Here is a 20,484-nt window from a genome sequence, read left to right as displayed (position 1 = left end):
ACAGAAAATCAACAACTAGTGTGAGGAAATGACGGGGCTGCGGGATCCTTGTTTTATTCACACATATAATATAGCTGCCTGTCTCCTGTGAACTTCCCCTTACTCCCTCATGGAGTTGCTCAGATTCTTCAACAAGGAATGTCCACAAACATCCTAATGATTTTAAGGGGCAAAGGGTTAACAGCACAATGGCACCAGGCGGCACCACTTCTGTGATGAAAATACTTTGGAAAATATGTTGCAGGACAACACAACGATGGGCTAGGTCCTACTGGCAGAGACAGGCAACATAGGCAGGGATGCTGGACAAAGCTGAGGAAGAAGATATGTAGTGTGTGCTGTTGCAGCACAGAAGCCAATATTTTTAGGGACTATAGGGCAGGTAGCTCATCAAAAAGGGTATGGGCGAATTTGGTGATTCCTTTTAGCCAAAGAGGAATGAACAACTTTGGCTCAGAGAAGATGTGACTCTGGTCTCCTTGAAGAAAGGAAATGGGGGACCACTCCTGAAGAAATCCTCTCTGGACCTAAGATGCTTTTCCCAGGCAGCAGCCAGTTTTCAATCTCCTCCTTCTGGGCTTGAGCTGGTGGGCAGAACCACATTTTCAGATTTTCCTGGACTATCATGCTTTGATGGCTCTCTCTGACAGAAGGTGGTGCTTGAAGACTGCTGCTACATGACACTTGTATTCTATCAATGTTCAAGGTACATTCCAGTAAGGCAAAAACACTCAGGGAGGGAGCAGGGAGGGATGTTGCCCCGGGAGAGGGTGTGTGTGGTCTGGCGAGTACCCCAAGGGAGTATCTGCATTTAGTTCCCAGACCCAAGGTTCCACATCCCTGATGTATGGCATTGATTTATTTCTCGTCTGCAAGGCCCTGATCCCAGGACTCCACAGTTAATCGGGACCAAGTCTTACCTCTTGAAGTATTCCACTTCTCTGTCAGTCTCATCCATTTCCACACCATCTAAGTCTTTGGGCAGGAACACATCATCTAACAAATCACAACAGTGAAAAAGAAGAAGAAAGAGTTAGCTGGGCCCGAGAGCTGCTCATAGTCAGTGACAGGGATCTCCTCCTTCCTTCCAAACCAGGCACATGCCTCACACCACTCAAACATCATTAGCTGCCCAAGCCAGGAGACTCCCCTGCAGTGATGCTCAAGGTGCCCAAGTCCACAACCACTGGCCCAAAGCAGAGAAAGCGAGATGTGTGACAGAGTGTGACTACTCTACACAAAGTTTGTGATGTACAGCAAGCACTGGTGGGGTAAAAATAAATTTCAGTGGGAACATAGGAAAGTGCAGTTAAAGGGTATGCAAAATTCCACACTTCTGAGCCTGGCTTTATGAGAATCTCAGTTTTAATCAATGCCAACATGCTCTCATAATTGCACGGAGAAGTCTGAAAATACACAGAGTTTTGAGCTGGGCCTTAGGGAGCTGAGCAGGCCACAAAAGCTGTCTCACCTTACCCCCATTAAACCTTAGCCCTACATACAGCTGTTTTAACAGCCATGTCTCTCCTGTACCTTCACAACATCAACTCTTGCCGCAATATTCCAAATTCTTTTTAAAAATCCTATATGGAAGAATAAACTTGGTCCAGAAAATGTGCATAGCTCACACTCAGGATACAGTATGGGGCCCCATCTGCACTATTCATTTAAAGCAGTATCATACCACTTTAAATAGCCCTGGCTTCCCTGCAAAAATCCTGAGAACTGTAGCTTGTTATGGGTGTTGAGAGTCGTTAGGAGACCTCTATTCCCTGCACAGACCTACAATCTCCAGAGTTCCCTGGGAAGAGGCATTGATTGTTCAGCCTCTCTGGGAAGTGTAATTCTATGAGGAGAATTCTCCTCACAACTGTCAGAACCCTTAAACAACACTTCCCAGAATTCTTTGACTGTTTAAAGTGGTGTGATACTACTTTGAATGTATAATGCAGATGGGGTAGTCTCCCTGGTACTTTTGCAGTTTTTTAAAGTGTTCGTCCAAAACATACCCAGATTCTAGGCTGTTATGCATGCCCTCAGGATGTATGCTAGTACCTGCCCTCTCACTAGCCTTCGTAACAGGACTGGCAGCTGTCATGCACTTGGTGGGCCTCACCAGTGTATTATGGGCCTCAGAAGCGCCAACGTCCTGAGTGCATAAGGGGCCCACCCCAACCTTAATGAGAAGCTGGGATAGCTCAGTCAGTAGAGCAGGAGACTTTTAATCTCAGGGTTGTGGGTTTGAGTCCCACATTGGGCAGAAGATCCCTGCATTGCAACAGATGGACCCTCGTGGTCCCTTCCAACTCTCTATTTTTGTGAAAAAGCCAGAGAGCAGAAATAACAGCCCAAATACAGGAAAAGCCTTCCACATACTCACCAATGGAAGGGTTCGCTTTCTCCATTTTGTTCCTACTCTTCTTGCCTTTGCCCTTTGGCTGGGGCAAGTCATCTGGCGCAGTTGTATGGGGCAGATGCCGCTCGCCAGTCCCCAAGGAAACAGGCTCCTGCTCGGCCTGGTCGGTTCTGCCTTCCCCTCTCCGGCTCCTGCCCTCCGCACTCTTCTCTTTGTCCACCTTAGAGCCGCCACAACCCCAGCCCTGCCCCTGCCGCAGCCCTCTGGCCCCATCGCCGTGCTCCACGCTGCTTCCTCTCGGGGCTTCGGGAGCCGTACCCTTAGGGGGGTTCTTCTGCCCCACCCCCTTGGAGCCGGAAGCCTCACTGCTCAAAGCGAGAGCCTCCCCTTTCTTGGCCGGGCAGCTCTGCCGCTTGCCCTTCCTCTGCTTCCCGGTGGCGGGCGCTTGCTCCTGCGGCTCCACTCCCCTGCCCGGGGTCGCCTCCTTGGACTCGTGGCCGGCCCCACTCTCCAGGGGAGAGTCTGTTGGCTTGGGGGACTGGACCCAGATCATGCGCGAGAGGTTGGGGACGGCGTTGAGTCGCTTCACCACGCCGTTCTCACAAGCCGGGGGCGGCGGGGGTGGCACCTCGCCTGGGCTCTCTACCCATCGGGAGGCCACCTCGCTCCGCAGCAACGTGTGGTTGTGTGGCGTGCCCAGGCTAAGCGGAGACAGGTCGAGGTCAATCTCCTGCAGCTCCGAGGAGCCGTTGAGGTGGGAGAGCAGGTTCTTCTGCTCCAGCACGGCTGCCTTCTTTGGGAAGTCGTTGACGTCCAGGTTGAGGTCGTAGACATTGAAGCTGGCACGGATGGAGTCCTTGATGGTGTTCTTGATCTCCTGCAGTCGGCTGCTCAGGAAATTGTTCACTCGCTCCAGTTCTAGCTGGGGCCACTCCAGAAGCTTCTCTTCAGCCAGCTCCTGGTCCTGACCCGTAGGCGGGGTCCGGTCCACTCGCTTCTGGGCCTCCGCCTCCAGCTGGGCCTTCTCCTTCTCCTGAAAGTCCAGAAGTTAGCAACATGAACTCGAGTCGTTCTAGTATTCCTACTGGCAACCGAGAAGAGGGACTGTGGTGAGGATGGCAGCCAAACTCCAGCTGGCTGGCTGAAGAGGCCCCTGCTTCTCAGCTGCTGACAGTAACTACTTCTATGCAGCTGCACGGGGACTACGGCAAACCACCGTGCACTTGGGAATTGGCACTGGGAACTGGCATACACAAAGCCTGTGCTATGGTAACAAACCTTAAGGAACAGATGCGCTGCCAGCAATTTCCCACAGCCATTTCCCTGTGTGTACAAGCTCCAGAAAGGTTGCTATACCTCAGGCCCTAAACTTAGTTCATGTGGCGCTGGAGCATTTGGGGCGGGTGTGGGGCTGGAAGGTTGCAAGCAGAGAAACACGGTTACATTTTCACACTGCCTGCCCCAGCTCAGCAGCAACTGAAGAAGACAAGAGAGAAAGACTGAAGGGGCCCATTTCACTGACCAGGCATCCTCAGTCAATAACCCAGCGTGAGAGAGCCAGTGTGGCATGATGGTTAGGATCTGGTAGAGACCAGGGTTCAAATCCCCACTCGGCCATGAAGCTCTCGCTGGGTGGTGACCTTGGGCCAGTCATTGCCTTCTCTCAGCCTAACCTACCTCACAGGGTTGTTGTGGGGGTTAAATGAGGATGTGGGAGGACCATGTACATGCCACCTTGAGCTCCTTGGAGAATAAGGTGGAATATAATGTGATATAACAACAACAACAACAACTGTAGAAGCAACCTTAATTCACTTCAACTTCTGACTAGTTTACACTGCGTGTGTGTGTGTGTGTGTGAGAGAGAGAGAGAGAGAGAGAGAGAGAGAATGAGAATCAGGCGTGATAAAAAGTGCATGTGAATCTGAGGAGAGCTTAAATTCACCTCTTTCATCTCTCTGTGAAAGAGATCACATCTCCTGTTTGCAAAGGTAGTAGGGAAACTGAGTTCCTTGCAGATACATAGCAACTTGTGAATAACATGAAATGCCAGGCAAAACAGCATTACTGAAACATACTAAGTAGTCAAGGAGTGTTCATACAGGTTAACAGCCAAGTCGGCACCCTTCGAGTAAACGTCAATGAAGTGTTCTTGCAGCATACACAGCACAGACTGTGCATGCAGAATGTTCCCAAAATGTCTATTTAAAAAGTTAACAAGGATGGGAAAGACATCAGCATAAGACTTTGGAAAACCACTGCAAGTCAGAGCAGTGACTGCAGGGCTAGGTGGACCAGTGGTCTGATTCTGCATAACACAGTTTCATATGTTCAGGAATCCCCCTATAGCATAGACAAGCTCCAGAATGAATCCCTTCACAAAAGAACCCAAACTAGCTGCTTGGCATGTTCACGTGTGGATATACTGGAGGGAGAGTCCTGTTTCATATGGCTCAGATCAGGCCCAGAGGTACTCACAACACTCATTAGCAATACTTAGATGAGGGTGAAACTGCAGTATCTATTTGCAAGAAAGAAAGAAAGAAAACAGCTTGTGATCTTATTATGCCACTAATCATTTTGGAGTCTGTATCAATTATGAAAATATGTCAAAAGTCGACATGGGGAAGCGACAGATATTTGTCAAATAGTTCATCCGCCTTTCTGCTGAACTCTTATCTACAGTCATCTGCCCACCCAAACGCATACACAACTGGGGACTGAGGCATAACTGCCCCACTTCTATGAAGAAAGGACATGCTATAAAAATTCAGATTAGTTTCTAAGCAAGTTCTATCCCATTTCCATCCCTAGCTAGGGCCAGGATTTAAACTATTCCCCCTAATCTATGGACTCATTCTATCAGGATTCTGAAATGATCCTTACCCTCTTCCCCTTCACATTCAATCTCCAAGAAGCTGTGGGCCAGCGTACGCTCTCTTTTGCACACTCATCCACGCACGCACACCCAGCCCACCTTCTTCTTCTGCTTGTGACGTGCACGCTTGGCAGCCTTGGCACTGTTCAGGGGCTTCGGCTCTGTGCTGTTGATGTAGTCCAGGAGCTCATCCACGTCCCGGTGATCGACCGCCGGCTCTCCCGAGCTGCTGCTGTGCCCCAGCTTTTGAGGGAGCTCCTCTTTTCTCTTGGTCAGCCGGGAGCGCAGCTTCTCCCGGATCTCGGCATAGTTCCGGCTCGTGGGGGCGGCCGGAGGCTGCGGATAGAGTTGGACTATTGGTCTGCTGCGGGTGCAGGAGATGGTTACTGCTCTACAACTGCCACTGACAGAAACCATGTGCTTTCCTGCTCTCTATCCCCTCTGCTAGGTCCAAGGCTGAGCTGAGATCCACAGCTAGTTCCATCCACGTAACCACTGACACTACAGAGGCCCCAAAGCTGGAACAGCTGAATGCAAGATGCAACAGCAGGGCTTTATTTCAGCAGCTCAGGACAGGAACGAAAGGAAATGACAGGGTTGAGAGAACTGTGTGGAAGTCCAAGGCTAGAATACTGGGGTTTGGGGGTGGAGAGAGAAGCTAATCTCAAGGCTACCAAGGCCAAGAGAGATGAGCAATGATACATGCCATGCGTGTATTGTCAACATGGTGTTTTTCCAAGCCGCCCACATAGAAACAAGTCTGTGAGTGAAGGTCATGGATGCTGCTGACTCTGATTCTACTTACCGCGTTGTGGCCGAAGAACTCACAGTAGCAGCAGTCGCAGAACTTCCCATCTTTCTGGGTTGTGGAGGACGAGGTGCAGGAGCTGCGCTCGGAGCTGCTGTCCTCGTCCTCGCCAAGCCCCTCGTCTGCCTCGCAGGACTGTGGTGCGTGGCAGCTTGTACCGTTGGGGAACTTGTGGCCTTTGCAGGAAGGGTCCCTGCAAGAGGAAGGAAGAGCAGGCAGGTGAGAAGCAGGCCAGGCAGATGGGCTGAATTGGCCTCCAAGCTCAAGTCAAAGCACTGCTTTTGATCTACAAAGCCCTAGGTAGTCTGTGAGCAAAATGCCTGACCGAGTTCATCTGCACAGACCCTGTTCTATGTCACTGTCTTTGAGAGGACCAAGCAGGTAGACTGTTAGAGAAAGGGGATTTTCTATTGTTGGAACACCCCATCTTTGGAGCTCACTCCCCAACGGGGCTTTCACCTGGCATTGGAATGAAAGCAATCTTCTCTTCCCTGGGCCTCCACTGACAGATTATGAATGTTTCTGCAGTTTGCCTTTTTTGAAAAGGAAAAAAAAAAGGTTTTAAAGCTCTTTACTGAGTCTATACCTATGTAGGTTGTGTATCTTACATATATAGCATATGTAAAATTACTCAGCCCTCAGTAATAAGCAGGTTTCATTATTATGTACATTAAAAACAACAACAACACAAAAAACCCCAGAACTATCACTGGGTATATTTTCCTGAAAATGTATAGTTTGGAATTCCAATTATGGAATTCCAAATTTATTGTATTAAGCAACTGTTTTTGTCCTTCTTGGGATTATACTAGGTGAGTCCATTTAACCATGTACAATGTGTTCTAAACCTTATTCAGCCAATCTTTTATCTGTGGGCCTCATGTTCACTTCCATTTATAAGTAACTTCTATTTTTTGAGGTTTTTTCTTACAATCAAGTGTACATTCTGTGAAATAAAAAAACATAAAATAAATATTCTGGTTACAATAATGAAATGTTTGACACCAGTTCTTGTTTCCGTTTAGGTACCAGACTAGGGTTTTGTTTTTTTACTGTTTGCTTATTTTTTGGCTTGATAAGGGCTTATATATTTATTGTTGAGAGTCATCTTGGACACTTGCATGAAAACATGCAGCACAAATGATTTAAGCAAACAAAACAAAATACTTCATCCTCTCCTCAACCCTGCAGAGGCCTGAAGATTGAACTTGGTGTGTGTATGTGTGTGTGTGTGTGCACGCGCTGCGAGTGAGGGTGGGGTGGGGTTTAAGCCTGAGAAAGCAGAAGGGTATGAAAGGGCAGCATCAACACAGAAATCTGATCAGTTCTGATGCTGAAATGCTGCAGGGCTAAGAATTAAAAAGAGGCTGTAATATGGCTAAAAAATGGCAAACACAATGGAAAATAGGGATCAAACCCTGCAGCGTTCCAGCACCCCCATCTTCAGAGAAGGCCAATAATATTACTTTGCAACACTTAACAACAGGTTCTGAAATACCGTATTTTTTGCTCTATAAGACTCACTTTTTCCCTCCTAAAAAGTAAGGGGAAATGTGTGTGTGTCTTATGGAGTGAATGCAGGCTGCACAGCTATCACAGAAGCCAGAACAGCAAGAGGGATTGCTGCTTTCACTGCGCAGCGATCCCTCTTGCTGTTCTGGCTTCTGAGATTCAGAATATTTTTTTTCCTTGTTTTTCTCCTCCAAAAACTAGGTGCGTCTTGTGGTCTGGTGCGTCTTATAGAGCGAAAAATACGGTAACTTTTTCCTTCATGGCAAAATATTCATGAAAAAAGTTTCAATGGAATACAAAAGGCTTGTGGACTCTGTAGGATAGATCCATGAGTGGGAGAGATTCCTGCCCGCTCTCATTCATAGCTCTTTCGTTCCAAAACTACATGGAGTTTGCATTCTAGTGTAACTTTTTTCATTTATATTTTTTTTTACGGAAAGAAAAATGTTATGCCAGCACTGACTCTTAACAGTGCAAGTGAAGCTCCAACAATGGCGGGATAGCTTTGCCCAAAATAACATTATCCAGAGCTGGCACTTCTAAGAGCTTAAATAAAACCCTGCCTCATGCACTGGTCCCAGCAGGTTGGACAGGCCCTCTCTCCAAATGGTTCATGGTAAGCATCACTAAATCTAGACAAGCAAATGCTCAAGCCATCCCTACTCTAACAGCAATCCCCTCAGGCGCAGAAGTCACAGACTGCCTCTGGTTTCAATTTTTTAGGACAGGATTGAACACAAGCCTCCTTTGGGAGCTGGAGAGAACACAGCAGGGAAAGAAGACCAAGTTGCCCATTCAGCTGCCTAGACAACACAGGTGAAAAGAGGGCTTCTCCAGAAGTCCTGTTAATTCAGCATTCACCTTCATTTGCTTGCACGAAGTATACAGGGCAATTAGGCTCATTGTTATTTGTTTGCAGAGCAGTTACATGACAACAAGCAATTGTCCTGCATTCATCCTGAATTTGTTTGCAGGGTGCCTACACATCCTCCCAATAATCTCTCCTCCATCTCATACTTTTCACATTTTCCTGTCATTTCCAAGGCGCAAAACGTCCACTTTTTTGAAGGTGGATCTACTACACTAACTAGTCCAGGATTTCCCAAACTTGAGTCTCCAGCAGTTGTTGGACTACAACTCCCATCACCCCTGGCCAATGGTCCTGCTAGCTAGTGATGATGAGAGTTGTAATCCAACAACAGCCGGGGACCCAAGTTTGAGAAACCTTGGACTAGACCAACAGAAAGCTTTAATCAACTTTAATTGTGCCATCCTGCAGTTCCAGTATGCACTTAAATTCCTCCCCCGCAAAATAGTGACATTGTAGAGGTACCCCTAGTCTATCCACCTGCCTGGAGTTTCAAATGGTTCACTCACACTGAGCAGAGATAATGGTCCTTAGGCTGCTATCCTAAAATGCACACCACAAGGATGACTTCTGCCAAGTGGCAAATTACCCCAGGAAGGTGCTGGGCACATTCCTATCAGCAACCCTATGCCCAGGGCTCCACTCACCTGTTGGTGCTGGGCAGTTGATGCGAGGCAGTCGGAGGACCCAAGGAGCCACTGCAATGGCCGTTGCATGGATGAGTGCAGCCTACAGGAGGCGGTATCTTCAGCAGTGGCACATTGGCAGTTGGCAGGTGTGGGCTCTTGCAAGATCCAGTGGGAGGGGAGTCTGCTCCTGGCTTGGGCACCGGTGTGTGTGGACTGAGGGCTGGCGCAGGGAAGGGGGCCGCCTGCGGTGAGGAGCTCAGGTGGACGTGAGGAGGGGAGCTGAAGGGCCCAGGGTGGGCAGGCATCTGCTTTGTCGGGAGGAGTGCCGGCGGCTGCGAGGGGAGGCCTGTGGGGCTGTTGGGTGGAGCAGTGAGGTCCACATGCCGGTGGTGCTCCGAGGAGTGGAAGGCCTCTCCTGCAGCCAGATGGAAAAGGGAGAGCTATTAGATCCAAGCCTGGACGGCAGACTTTTCACACACTACTATAAGGGGCAAAATATTCCACAGGTGCTAAGCTTCCCCACCATGCTTCTGCAGCACAAGTTCTTGCCCAGAAGTATTGCCCCTCCCATAATACCTCCAAGGCTCTATGGCCATACACCCAGGCATGCCGCTCAAGCCAACCCAACCTGGTAATCATTTTCTCAGCTAGAAGCTTCCCTGCAGCTGTGGTACTTTCCAAAGTACTTTCCAATGTACCAGGGCTTGCAACATAACATGTTTCCTCAAAACATGCTAGGGTGTTTGGCCACACGTATGACATGTTTAACATTTTAAACCCACAGCTCTCAGAAGGGGAAAGGGGGGCAACCCTTGCCCTTTGGGGTCGTGCTAAGGTCTCACTCAGCCCAAGGATGGGCCCTAAGGGGCTGGCCCCAAGAGGAGGCAAGATTCCACAGTAGTGAGCCCAGCAATGTGGTGCCACTTTTGCCCTGCGGATGTGGTCAGCTGGCCTTCCCCAGGCCCCGCCCATACAGACCTGGCGGGGTGGGTCTCCGGCACATGCTCTTGAACTGCTTGGGAAGAGTTTTGCAGAAGTCGAGTGAGGTAGGCAGAGGCGAGCCTGGGGTGCCGCTGGGAGCTGGGGAGAGCGCGTGGCTGTAAGGGCAGGCTTTGAGCCCACCTCCCACAGCAGGGGCCTGGCTGGCACACTCCGGAGGGAGGCCGGGGTGCTTGTCACCTGAAATGGAGTCAGAGATGGAGCTGGCTGCTCTCCAGGCCCCTCACTCACCTCCCCACTTGTGGCACCTCATCTGGACCATGGAGATTGCAAAAGGCCTCTGGTGGGAAGACCTCAGTAAGCAGGGGCCTTCATATAAAGAATTGCTCTCCCTCAGGAGAAGAGCAAGACAGGCTTGTGTATGGCCATCCCTTCTCTGACAAAATGTATTGATATAGGTTGCCAGATGCTAGCACTTCCTCACACAGTTAAGCAATTGCCACGCCCCCTCCCAATGACTACTGGCATAGCCTCCATAAAGAAGCTGTTGGGAGAACCCCGCATCTAGAAGGGAGAAGAGCATCACTGGCCCAGGGGCAACATGAACTTACCTGGTACAACAGGTGTTCCCCCCAGGGAGCTTCCTTGAGCTGCCCCATTGGCATGCTGGGAGTTCCAGAGCCCCGAGAGCTTGTGTGCAGACAGGAAGGAGCTGGGGTCCCAGTCTCCTGAGTTCCCGTGGCACGAGGATGAAGATGACGAAGATGAAGAGGAGTGGGAGCCTGCCCCGCAGGACTGTGACTTGCAGGCCGTATGCGACAGCGAGACCTGGGAAGAGAACGGGCGGCTCAGACCACAAATCCAATGCAACGCGTCTGCTTGGAAGGGTAAGCTCATGGCTGATCTGTGAGGAATAGTAACATTGGACTAACCTTTGCTCCAACCAATTCTTGTCCTGGACCCACCATGGCACTTGCCCAGGAGGACGCAGACTCTCGGTGAGGAGACAGGCTTGTCTAGTCTTACCTCTACTCTCATTCCCTTTCCCACCACCGCAAATGATGACAGTGACAAGAAAGAAAAGAGTCAAGGCCCTGTTGTTGTAGGCAATGCATTCACTCAAGCCAAAGCTGGCAAGTTCCACAGCCTAGAGCTGGGAGCAGTTAGGGTCCCAGAACATAACACAGCCATCCGACAGTGGTCAAGGGTGTGCAGCTTGACCAATCCAGGAAGGCCTTTTATGTAGACTGCTGGCTTCACAGCAGTTAACCCCCCTTGACCCAAGAACATTTGTCCCGGAGTGAGTGATGGCGTGTGTTCTGGTGGGGTTAAATGCTTACCGCCAGCGCCTGCTCCTGGACTGCCCTCCTTTCTTCCTCTTCCACGCTCTGCCTGCAGCTCTGGCAGATCCACAGCGGCATCTCTCCCAGCAGGTTCTGCACCAGCGTCGGTACAAAATCCGGAGGCAGCCGCTCGCCCGGAGATATCAGCCCATTGTGGGATGGCCCTCCCCAATCTTTACGCTCCCGGTGGCACAGCAAGCAGCACGTCTGCACCGACTGGTTGGAGGTGGGCAGCACCTGCAGCAGGGCAAACACACAGAAAGTGAGGGTTGCTCACGGGGAACATGAGCCTGGGGAGCACTGTGCCATGCGCTATGACGACAGGATATGCTTAGGAAAATCCCCAAATCTGGATTAGGGCAATACTTTTGTCATGTCATGGTTTTCCCACAGAGCTCTTGCAAACCTGTGGGCAAACAGGCCATCCAGACAGCCGGCAGTTGGGTGCTCCCAGAAAAGATTTTCTAGTGCTTCCTGCCTAACACTGCTATTACTACCATACTGTTCACACTAAGCGACCTCAGAACTAAGCACACCAGCAGAGTGGCAGATCCGGGGCAGGAGGAGAGGGAATGAATAGTCTGTGATGGCAGAAGGGTGTGTGTTTCTGTGGGAGAGTCACAAAGGTGCCTGATTTGTATCCCAGTTGTCTCTGTCCCTTTTATTCTCCCACCCGCAGTTGTCCCCCAACTCACAACTCCTGCCTCAGCACAGGACACTGCTTCCCCCACCCAATGCTCCCAGCACTGTCCCAAGGCTCTGTGGGCCCAGAAGACAGGCAGCCTGCTCCCCCTTGCTCCTGTGCAGCTGAAGACGGAGGAACAGCTGCAACACATAAGGCAGAAACCTTCTCCTGGCTGCTCCTTTCATTCTTCCCACACAAGGCCTTCAGCTTCCTGTCTGGCTCCGGGGCGGAAGCCAGGCGACAAATCGGCCTCGGCACTGCTTAGAGATGGTGACAGGCATGAAGGGTTAGGGGCAGGGTCGCATTGTTTCCCCACCGACTGAGGAGCCCGGGACAATGGGCCGTGCATCTGACTGCTGCTGCAAAGCAGATGGTCGTTCTCAGACTCAAGGTGAGACAAAGCCCAAAGGGGCAAAGGGTGCAGCACGAGGAAGAGACAGAAGGAGAACCGGCCTTCCCTTCTCACAATCACCGCAGGAACAGGTGTGCTCGGGGGCAGGGGTGACGGAGGAAAGTGACAAAGGAGTAGTTCCACAGCAGGATGTGGGCTGGCAGCCTCAGAGCATGCCCAGAAAATCAGACACACCCCTGAGGGGGAGAGTCCAATCAGCAACAACTTGTCAGCGTATGTGAGAGAATATTAATTACCAATCCCATGGCACTATAGTTTAAGGTGAGGTTCTTTTTCTGCATTCTTTCATCATAAAACCAGAAAATGCTATTCATCAGAATGAAGACAAATTATCTTATCAGGAGGAAATGTGGCACTGGAAATCTAAGAATGCCAATGTGTGATAGCAGTTTAATTGTGTCCTGTTTTTGCACATCCCTTTTCTCAAAACATACCTAAAAATTTCCCCTTTCACGTAAGCGAGAAAACCAAATTGCTGTTTTGGTGAAAGTCTGTTAAGTATTCCTAAAGTTATGACAGTTCAAAGTTCTCGTTTTAAATAAACAATTTAACTAAGGGCAAGTATGACAAAATGGATCTGTTGGGTAGACTGAAGTTCCCCTGGTTGAACCTGCTTCCCCAAAGGAAAAGGGTTGCTGCCAGAGGGAACAGGTTGGAGCAGTGTGCATTTCTAGCTGCTCTGAGTGCGACATTGTGCTGCCGTGCATGTTCAAAAGTGGTGTGCTGCTTGTGCAATGGGCTACTGCATCTGTTTGTGCATGCCTGCATATGGCATACCCTTGCACATGCCTACTCATGGCATGCTCCTGCTTATTCCTGTGTGTGGTGTGTTGCTATGAAAGTTTGATTATTACGTGCTCTAGCAGATGTGTGCATGTGTGTGTGTATATATCAAGAGAAAAGGTGCCCCAACTCCATTAGACTGCACTCCTGGGGCTTAGCTCACAGCCCCCACCCCTTCCATTCTGCTGGTAGAAGCCCAGCGGTTCCTTCACCTTTGATCTTCTCTCTCCCACCCACTTTGGATTGCTTTGTAAGTCTTTAGAATTCAGAAGAAGAGCAAAGCAAAAGTGGAAGTCTGATATCCTGATCAGTTTTGATAGCTACTCTGCAGGTTTTGCTTTCAGTTCAACATGTACAGTTTGTACTTTACAGCTTAAGGTAAGCAAATCAAAAGTTTAGGGTTATATCCAACTAAATCATTACATGCATGGAATGACTTCTGCAAGTGCACTGGAACTTCTCTACTCTCCTCCAAATCTGCGCTGGAGAGTTGGAGGGAAGAACCAGAACAGATTTAGGGAACTGACAGTCGGGGAGGAGGAATTTCATTGTGTTTACCAAATCTCTTCTGCTTGCACATTGATTTTGTTGGATACAACCCTTAGAATGTAAAACTATATATCTAACTAAAGACCAGCTTCCCAGCTTCAGAGTTCTCCCAACCAATATAAATAGAGGATTTGGGCTGAAAAACCAAGATAAAATTTGTGTGCACAGACGCTAAGTTGTAAATGGGCACAGACTGTACCTACCTATGTTTTAGATTGCAGCTCCCATCAACTTAAGCCAGTCACCGTCCAAAACATCTGGAAGGCATTGGGTTGGCAAAGGCTAAAGTAATACATAGGTTTTTACCACTTCCATGGCAGAGAAGCTAAGGCTGTTGCCTTAACTTACTGTTTTCATGCTTTTTGGTGCCTGAGTGAATTCATAAATACCTTAACTCTTCTCTTAAATGAGTGTTGTCGTTTTTAATCCTAGAATATGCACCTATCACCGGAAATCATCAGATGTTGATTTCACCTCCTAAATTAAACACTGCAAGGCAGACAAACATCTCCTTAAAACACACTCATCTTTGTTCCCTAGGCAAGCCTCTTCTCACCACACCTTTGTTCCCTGGAAATCCCTATCAAGGAGTGAGGTTCTCAAAAGGAGGACTGACACAGCAAGAGACAGATTTAGAACACAGGACTCCAATCCTTGTCATGCCTGTTTGGAAATTCCAAACTTTCTGGAACAAATTTCAATATTGTTGATGGAAGAAGTAACTCCTTGGGTATAAGAAACAGCACTCGTTATTTCCACAACTCCTGATGTCACTTAGAGTAAATGCAAACAAAGGTATTTACTTTCAGCTATCCAACCCACACCGTAATGAAAAATATATCTACTGCTTAAGCAGTATCTATTACCGGGATCCCTGAAATGTATCCATTTCGCCTGTTGCTGCTGCTTCTGGACTTAGCAAACACGTCCCCGAGTTTGTCATAAGCTCCCTACCACCACCACCTCTACTTCACACACCTACAGCAACCCTCACCAGGGCCAGCTCTGCAATGAGGCAGAGAGAGGCAACTGCCTCAGGCGGCAGATACTGAGATACAAGGAGTGGGCAGAGCTGTGTGTGCCATGTGGCCCATCCTGCTAGCCTGCTGCCCTCAAGTACAGTGGAAGATCCTGTTCATCAGTATTGGAGTAAATTTCAAATGCCAGTCCAATTGGCTTCTGTATGTGCCTTGCAGCTGGGCCATAGTTTAGGGGGTTCTGTGGGTTGTTTTTTTCTGTTGTTGTTACCTTCTTGTATCTTGTATTTTGTATCTTAAGATTTATGTGTAAATTGTTCAATTTGGTTGTGAACTTCTTGACATTTTGTTTATTATTTAGGATTACTTGCATTACATTTGCAGTTATGTCATTTTTAAAATAAATTGTAAGCAGCCTTGAGCATGGTTTTAACCTTGGAAAGGTGGCATATGAATAAAATGACTGACTGACTGGTTGGTTAGGGGAGGGCACCAGCTGGTCCTCTACCTCAGGCAGCAAAATGTCTTGAGCCAGCCCTGACCCTCACCTATCCCTGCTTCAGCTTCCAGCCACAAGTGCCACAACCATGATAGTTCTACAAACTTAAGTAGGCCTTCCTAAAGAAGCAAGAGCTTCTCTCTCATCCTATCCAGCCTTTGTTTTGAGTGCTGAGGTTGAGTTAGGAGGTACTGCCCTCTCATTCCTTGCTTCCTTCTGATCAGTAGTCTACAGGCAAGTGTGTGAGTGCCCCTCCCTTTTTTTCTTTTGCCCACTGATGATACTTTACACCCATCCAGCAGTGTCCTCCACCCACTGGTGGAGGAAGAGGAGGGCGGGGGGAGCGCCCCGTCCCCGGCAGTGCAATCGCGGCAGGGTGCCATCGCGGCTGCCCCCCTGCCCAGGACACATGCCAGCCCCACCCCCGTCTGCTCTCCACACACCCCCCCCGGTGCCAAAGCATGAAGCTCCGCCACTGCCTCCACCCTCATTTTAGTGAGCATGCTGCTCTGTCGAAACGCATTGGAGCCTACGTGGCCCTGCCCCATCATGTCAATTTAACTCAGGGATGGGGAACATGTGGCCCTCCAAATAATGTTGCACTCCAACTCTAGAGAGCCACAGATTCCTCACTCCTGAATTCTAAACATTACGCCTCTTCTGAGGTTTCGGATGAGAACATTACCAGCCAAACACTTATCTCTTTGTTTTGTCTTGCGTCTGATCCAGATATGAACTGTCTGGTGCAGATTAATTCTCCTGCAGGGCTATTCCACGTAGGAAGTCACTTGCTTAGAAAGAGTCCCCGCATGAAAATTGCACCCTACGTCAAAAATGCATCACCTTGAGCAAATACTGACTCCTGAGTTTCCCCATCGTGGTGGCAGAGGTCGCATGAAATATACGTAGGTAGAAAGTTCTCTTAAGTATGGGGAACCCAGGCTGTGTGCAGACATACTTCAAAATCAGGGCAAGCTGCTCGTTTCCACATGGCTTGAACCAACCCTTTCGACATGCATTTACCAGTAAATTCAGTTCTGATTCACTACTCCATTTTGACCCCTTCCCCATTTCGGGCAGGCAGCCTGCCTTTTAAATATATTTTTTCAAAAACTGTAGCTTAACTATGTCCGGTCACTTGAATGTTTATTCAGAGCCCAATCTGAATAAAAACAATCAATTCCTTTTTTATTTTTTCTATTCATTTTGGGTTTTTTAAAAAAAAGAAAACTGAAGGGTGAATGAAAGAAATGGCAGTGCTATCATAGGAATCAGTCAATCAATCTCCATGGCCAGCTTCTGCAGAAACAGGTTAAGCTGGTCTCCCAGAGATGGATCTTGAAGAGAAGTCTGTATGTAAGGCACAATACATTAAGAGTCATTCAAAAGTAAAACCCTCAAGCTCTGAGGGAGAAAGCAGGGTTCTGTCCACCAGCCTGCAGCCATCACTGGCTGGACAAATGGCAGGCATTTAAAGAGTCACTACACATAGTATGTACACAGGTAGAACTACCTCAGATGAGTGGGAATTCTGAGTCACTCTCTTTTCACATGTATAGAAGACTTGAGTAGTGGGGCAGGCCACCTTTTGGACACACCAGCAGGGGAGGGGGAGGTGTAACCCACATAGCCCTGTGACCCCCCTCATGCATTCTTTGTATGAATGAGTTGTTTGACCCCCTCCACAGTGAGTGCTCTTTCCCTGCAAGCTCGCCACAAAGGTCACATACATCTGGACACAACCCCAGATTCAAATCGCTGCTCATCTGACTGGACATGTTCTCCAGCAGCCTTGTGCACCTTAGAGGTTTGCTGAGGGCAGAAAGGGATAGTGGCATGTTTAAGAACTATGGTCTATGGATCAGACTTCAGATATTTAATCCATATTTCTTAAGGCATGTGGGAAATGCCACAGTGGTAGATCTTCTTTACTGCTAATAGGAGGTTTGAAAGCTGACCTCGCTGTGACTGACACCACACTCCAGGATATGAATCACTAACAAAAGCCCACTAAGGTCATGCTCATCCTGCAGATCGTAGGCTAAGCAGCATGTGCCCTGCATTGTCAGAGAAGACAAGTTTCTTGTTCTGTTAAGCAGTCATCTCCGCTCCTATTCCCCTGAAAAGCTGACTTGTCAGTGCCGATGGCTTGGCTACATCAGAACGGGGTACTTGCTTCCACACTAGACCAGTTCAACCTGTCTAAACGAAGTGATACCGTCTATTTAACTACCATGCACAATTTGCTGTTGGAGGGGCAAATTGGTGGAGGGGACCCTATCACTGAAACCCTGGAAAGCTACTGCAAGTCTCTGTAGACAATACTGAGAGATGAACCAATAGGCCAAGTCAGAAAAAGGCAGTTTCATATGTTACTAATCACATCAAAGAGTAGGGAAGACAAGATTTACTCATGCTGAAAACAATCACAAACAATTTTATTTATTTTTTACTAATTAGGTTGATCTACAAGTGTCTCTCTTTCAGACCATGCATTAAATGCTATTGCAGCATGCTACTGTTTCAGTTTGATAATGGTATTACCAGGAATACGAGAGGCTAAAGGTGGGGTTCAACTGAGTCTTGCTAGTGGAAACCTGTGCAAGGACTTCTACTAGCACAATGCCTTTCTCACTTTCCCAAGCCTCAAAATTGGATGGGGGGGGGGGTTCAGGAGAACCCCCAGTACAGCACACAAGGGGAGGAGAGGAAGGAATCCAGAGAAGGAACCCAGGAATCTTTCCTGCTCCTGCTCCTGCTCCAGACATTTTTGGTCAACAACTACCATGCTGCTGTCCAATATCATATGCAGTACTATATACAAGTATTTAGAAGACCCACTTAGCTCAATGGAGCTTACTCCCATGTACGTGTGCGTAAGATTGCAGCCTCACTAATACTAATCTAGATTTAAAATTTCATCTACAACGTATTAACCTCTAGACCAGCCTTTCTCAACCGTGGGTCGCCATATGTTGTTGGACTACAACTCCCATCATCCCTGACCACTGGTCCTGCTAACCAGGGGTGATGGGAGCTGTAGTCCAACAACATATGGCGACCCAAGGTTGTGAAAGGCTGATCTAGACCAGTAGTGTAGAACGTCTGGTCTGCAAGCACTAATTAGGCCTGACAGGGTTTCTAGTTTGGCTTGTGAGGCAGTTTTCCCCAAACCACACCCACCCAACATCATATATGACATCAGTTGTGGGCCAGGTAAAACCTCAACAGCTAATGAACAATCTGGAACTTAAAGGGTGCTCCCAATTGTGCCTTGGTAAGCAAGGCTTGCTGACAGTACTGACCTAAGAGTGCCACTGAATTTTTCCATTCGCAGGCATCACTTTGATTCAAACCACACATGGAAACGGACTTCAAAGAGGCTTGCTGTAACCACTGAGCAGCTAATCCGGGCAACGGGGTGAGCTCCCGTTGCTCTGTCCCAGCTCCTGCCAACCTAGCAGCTCGAAAGCACACCAGTGCAAGTAGATAAATAGGTACTGCTGCGGCGGGAAGGTAAACGGTGTTTCTGTGCGCTCTGGTTTCCGTCACGGTGTTCCGTTGCGCCAGAAGCAGTTTAGTCATGCTGGCCACATGACCCGGAAAGCTGTCTGTGGACAAACACCGACTCCCTCAGCCTAAAAGCGAGATGAGCGCCGCAACCCCAGTCACCTTTGACTGGACTTAACTGTCCAGGGGTCCTTTACCTTTACATATAGGCAGCTATATTCACCTGTCAAAGCTGGGTCACTGGGTGAGGGAGGTAAAGATCAGGCCTGCCAGCCAGATCTAATTCCCTGCCCCTACTCCAGATGTTTGAAGCATAATTCCCATCAAACCCCAACCAGAATGACTAATAATCAGGGATGATAGGAGTTGCAGTCCAAAAATCTGGGGGCCACCAGGCTGAGTGAGGCTGCCCAGCAAGATCTTTGACTTAAAGTCCACACACATTACCTCAACCTTTCTGGCAAGAGCTTCTGCGAAGGATTCCAACCCTACCTGCACCATGTGGCACATTAAGGGTTGAGCAACATGATATGGCTACCTTGGAATGACCTGGCCTACTCTGAGGCAGGCCTCCAATTTACAATGTGACAGCTAGAAAAATAACCAGAGTGCAAAGCTACCCACAAACGTTTTTAACAGGGAATCAAGACCACCCCAAGGGAAGCGTTTTTATCAAAACATCACACACCTACAACAACTACAACATCGAGATACCACCATAAAACTTGTTTGGTTTGGGACTGCTAAGTTTTACCTGAACAACGTACGAAAAGGAGATGCCCTCCGCGATAAGGAGAACCACATTTGTAAAGACACACCTTGACTTAATTTTACCAGCTTTAAAGTTAAAACAGAAAATAAGTATTTCCAAAAATGTTAGGGGAAGGGGAGAAGCACTTTCAGAAAATAGTAACTACAGCAAGGAAAACTGTTTAAGAGAAAATAATCCACTCAATCATTAGTTAATGAATTTCCCCAGAACATACCAAACTAATTGGACCATATAAAAACCAAAGCCCCAACCAGGAAGTGTTGTATTTATAGTTTCAATTCCACCCACTCCTTGGTCATGCATCCAACCAGCAAACAATTACAGTACTGAGCATGCGTAGTAGATCCTCAGCTGCTTTATAAGGGAAACAGACAGACATCTTTTAGGATAATACTGAAGGGAAAGACAGAAGGTGGGTGCTTTCTGATTGGCTGAATGGTAACACCACTACCACCCTCCCCATAGTTTCAAATTTTAGATGTGTCTGTGATTCCCCTTTGTCTACTATGAGGCTTCTTAACTTTGAAAATGGCTCAAACAAATGTAGTTCTGAGCGTACCCAGACTATAGCATGTTCCAGCTATGCTATTCTTCCTGCTAACATTCAGGACTATATTAAGCAGGTGAGTCCCTAGAGAATCCTCTTCAGGTAATTGGAGAGTGAGAGTGTGCTGAATAACACAGGTAGTTCTGACTTCTGTTTTTAGATATACATTTCCTATAGGCTTCAAAATTAAATTTTCCTTGTGTGCTCACAGCTAGTAACTGAAATCTTCTTGTATTGTGGTCATCTTGGTTTGTATATTTTTATATTCAGGTGTGCTACCCCAGGGAGCTTTGGTTGACTAGTAAGGGACTCGTTTTCCCAGATAGGAGGGACTTTCTTGTTGGAAGAGTCACTTGTTCAAGATGAGATACATAAGCTGCATCTCATCTTCCCATTTCTTAAAGCTGGAACTGTGAT

The 20,484-nt window shown here is 48.2% G+C and overlaps 1 protein-coding gene across 3 annotated transcripts in view; it reads right to left on the bottom strand.

Moving 5' to 3' along the window:
- The window catches only part of FAM193B (family with sequence similarity 193 member B), a 31,889-nt gene that overhangs the window by 429 nt on the left and 10,976 nt on the right, over window positions 1–20,484 (bottom strand). The window contains exons 1-9 of one of the 3 annotated variants that reach the window (XM_080987961.1): window positions 11,331–11,456; window positions 10,923–11,031; window positions 10,602–10,818; window positions 10,030–10,230; window positions 9,070–9,466; window positions 6,040–6,235; window positions 5,334–5,570; window positions 2,381–3,389; window positions 921–996 (exon numbers count right to left, since the gene is read on the bottom strand). In XM_080987961.1, the coding sequence (XP_080844087.1) occupies window positions 921–996; window positions 2,381–3,389; window positions 5,334–5,570; window positions 6,040–6,235; window positions 9,070–9,466; window positions 10,030–10,230; window positions 10,602–10,818; window positions 10,923–10,958 (2,369 nt within the window). In that variant the 5' untranslated portion in view covers window positions 10,959–11,031; window positions 11,331–11,456. Of the gene's footprint in view, window positions 1–920; window positions 997–2,380; window positions 3,390–5,333; window positions 5,571–6,039; window positions 6,236–9,069; window positions 9,467–10,029; window positions 10,231–10,601; window positions 10,819–10,922; window positions 11,032–11,330; window positions 11,571–20,484 lie in introns of those variants that run through there. The other 2 variants (XM_080987959.1, XM_080987960.1) reach the window with 2 other exon arrangements.

Source organism: Podarcis pityusensis, assembly GCF_964106645.2.
Source record: "Podarcis pityusensis genome assembly, chromosome: 2".
NCBI classification, from domain to species: domain Eukaryota; kingdom Metazoa; phylum Chordata; class Lepidosauria; order Squamata; family Lacertidae; genus Podarcis; species Podarcis pityusensis.
This window is presented reverse-complemented; position numbering and strand designations above follow the sequence as displayed.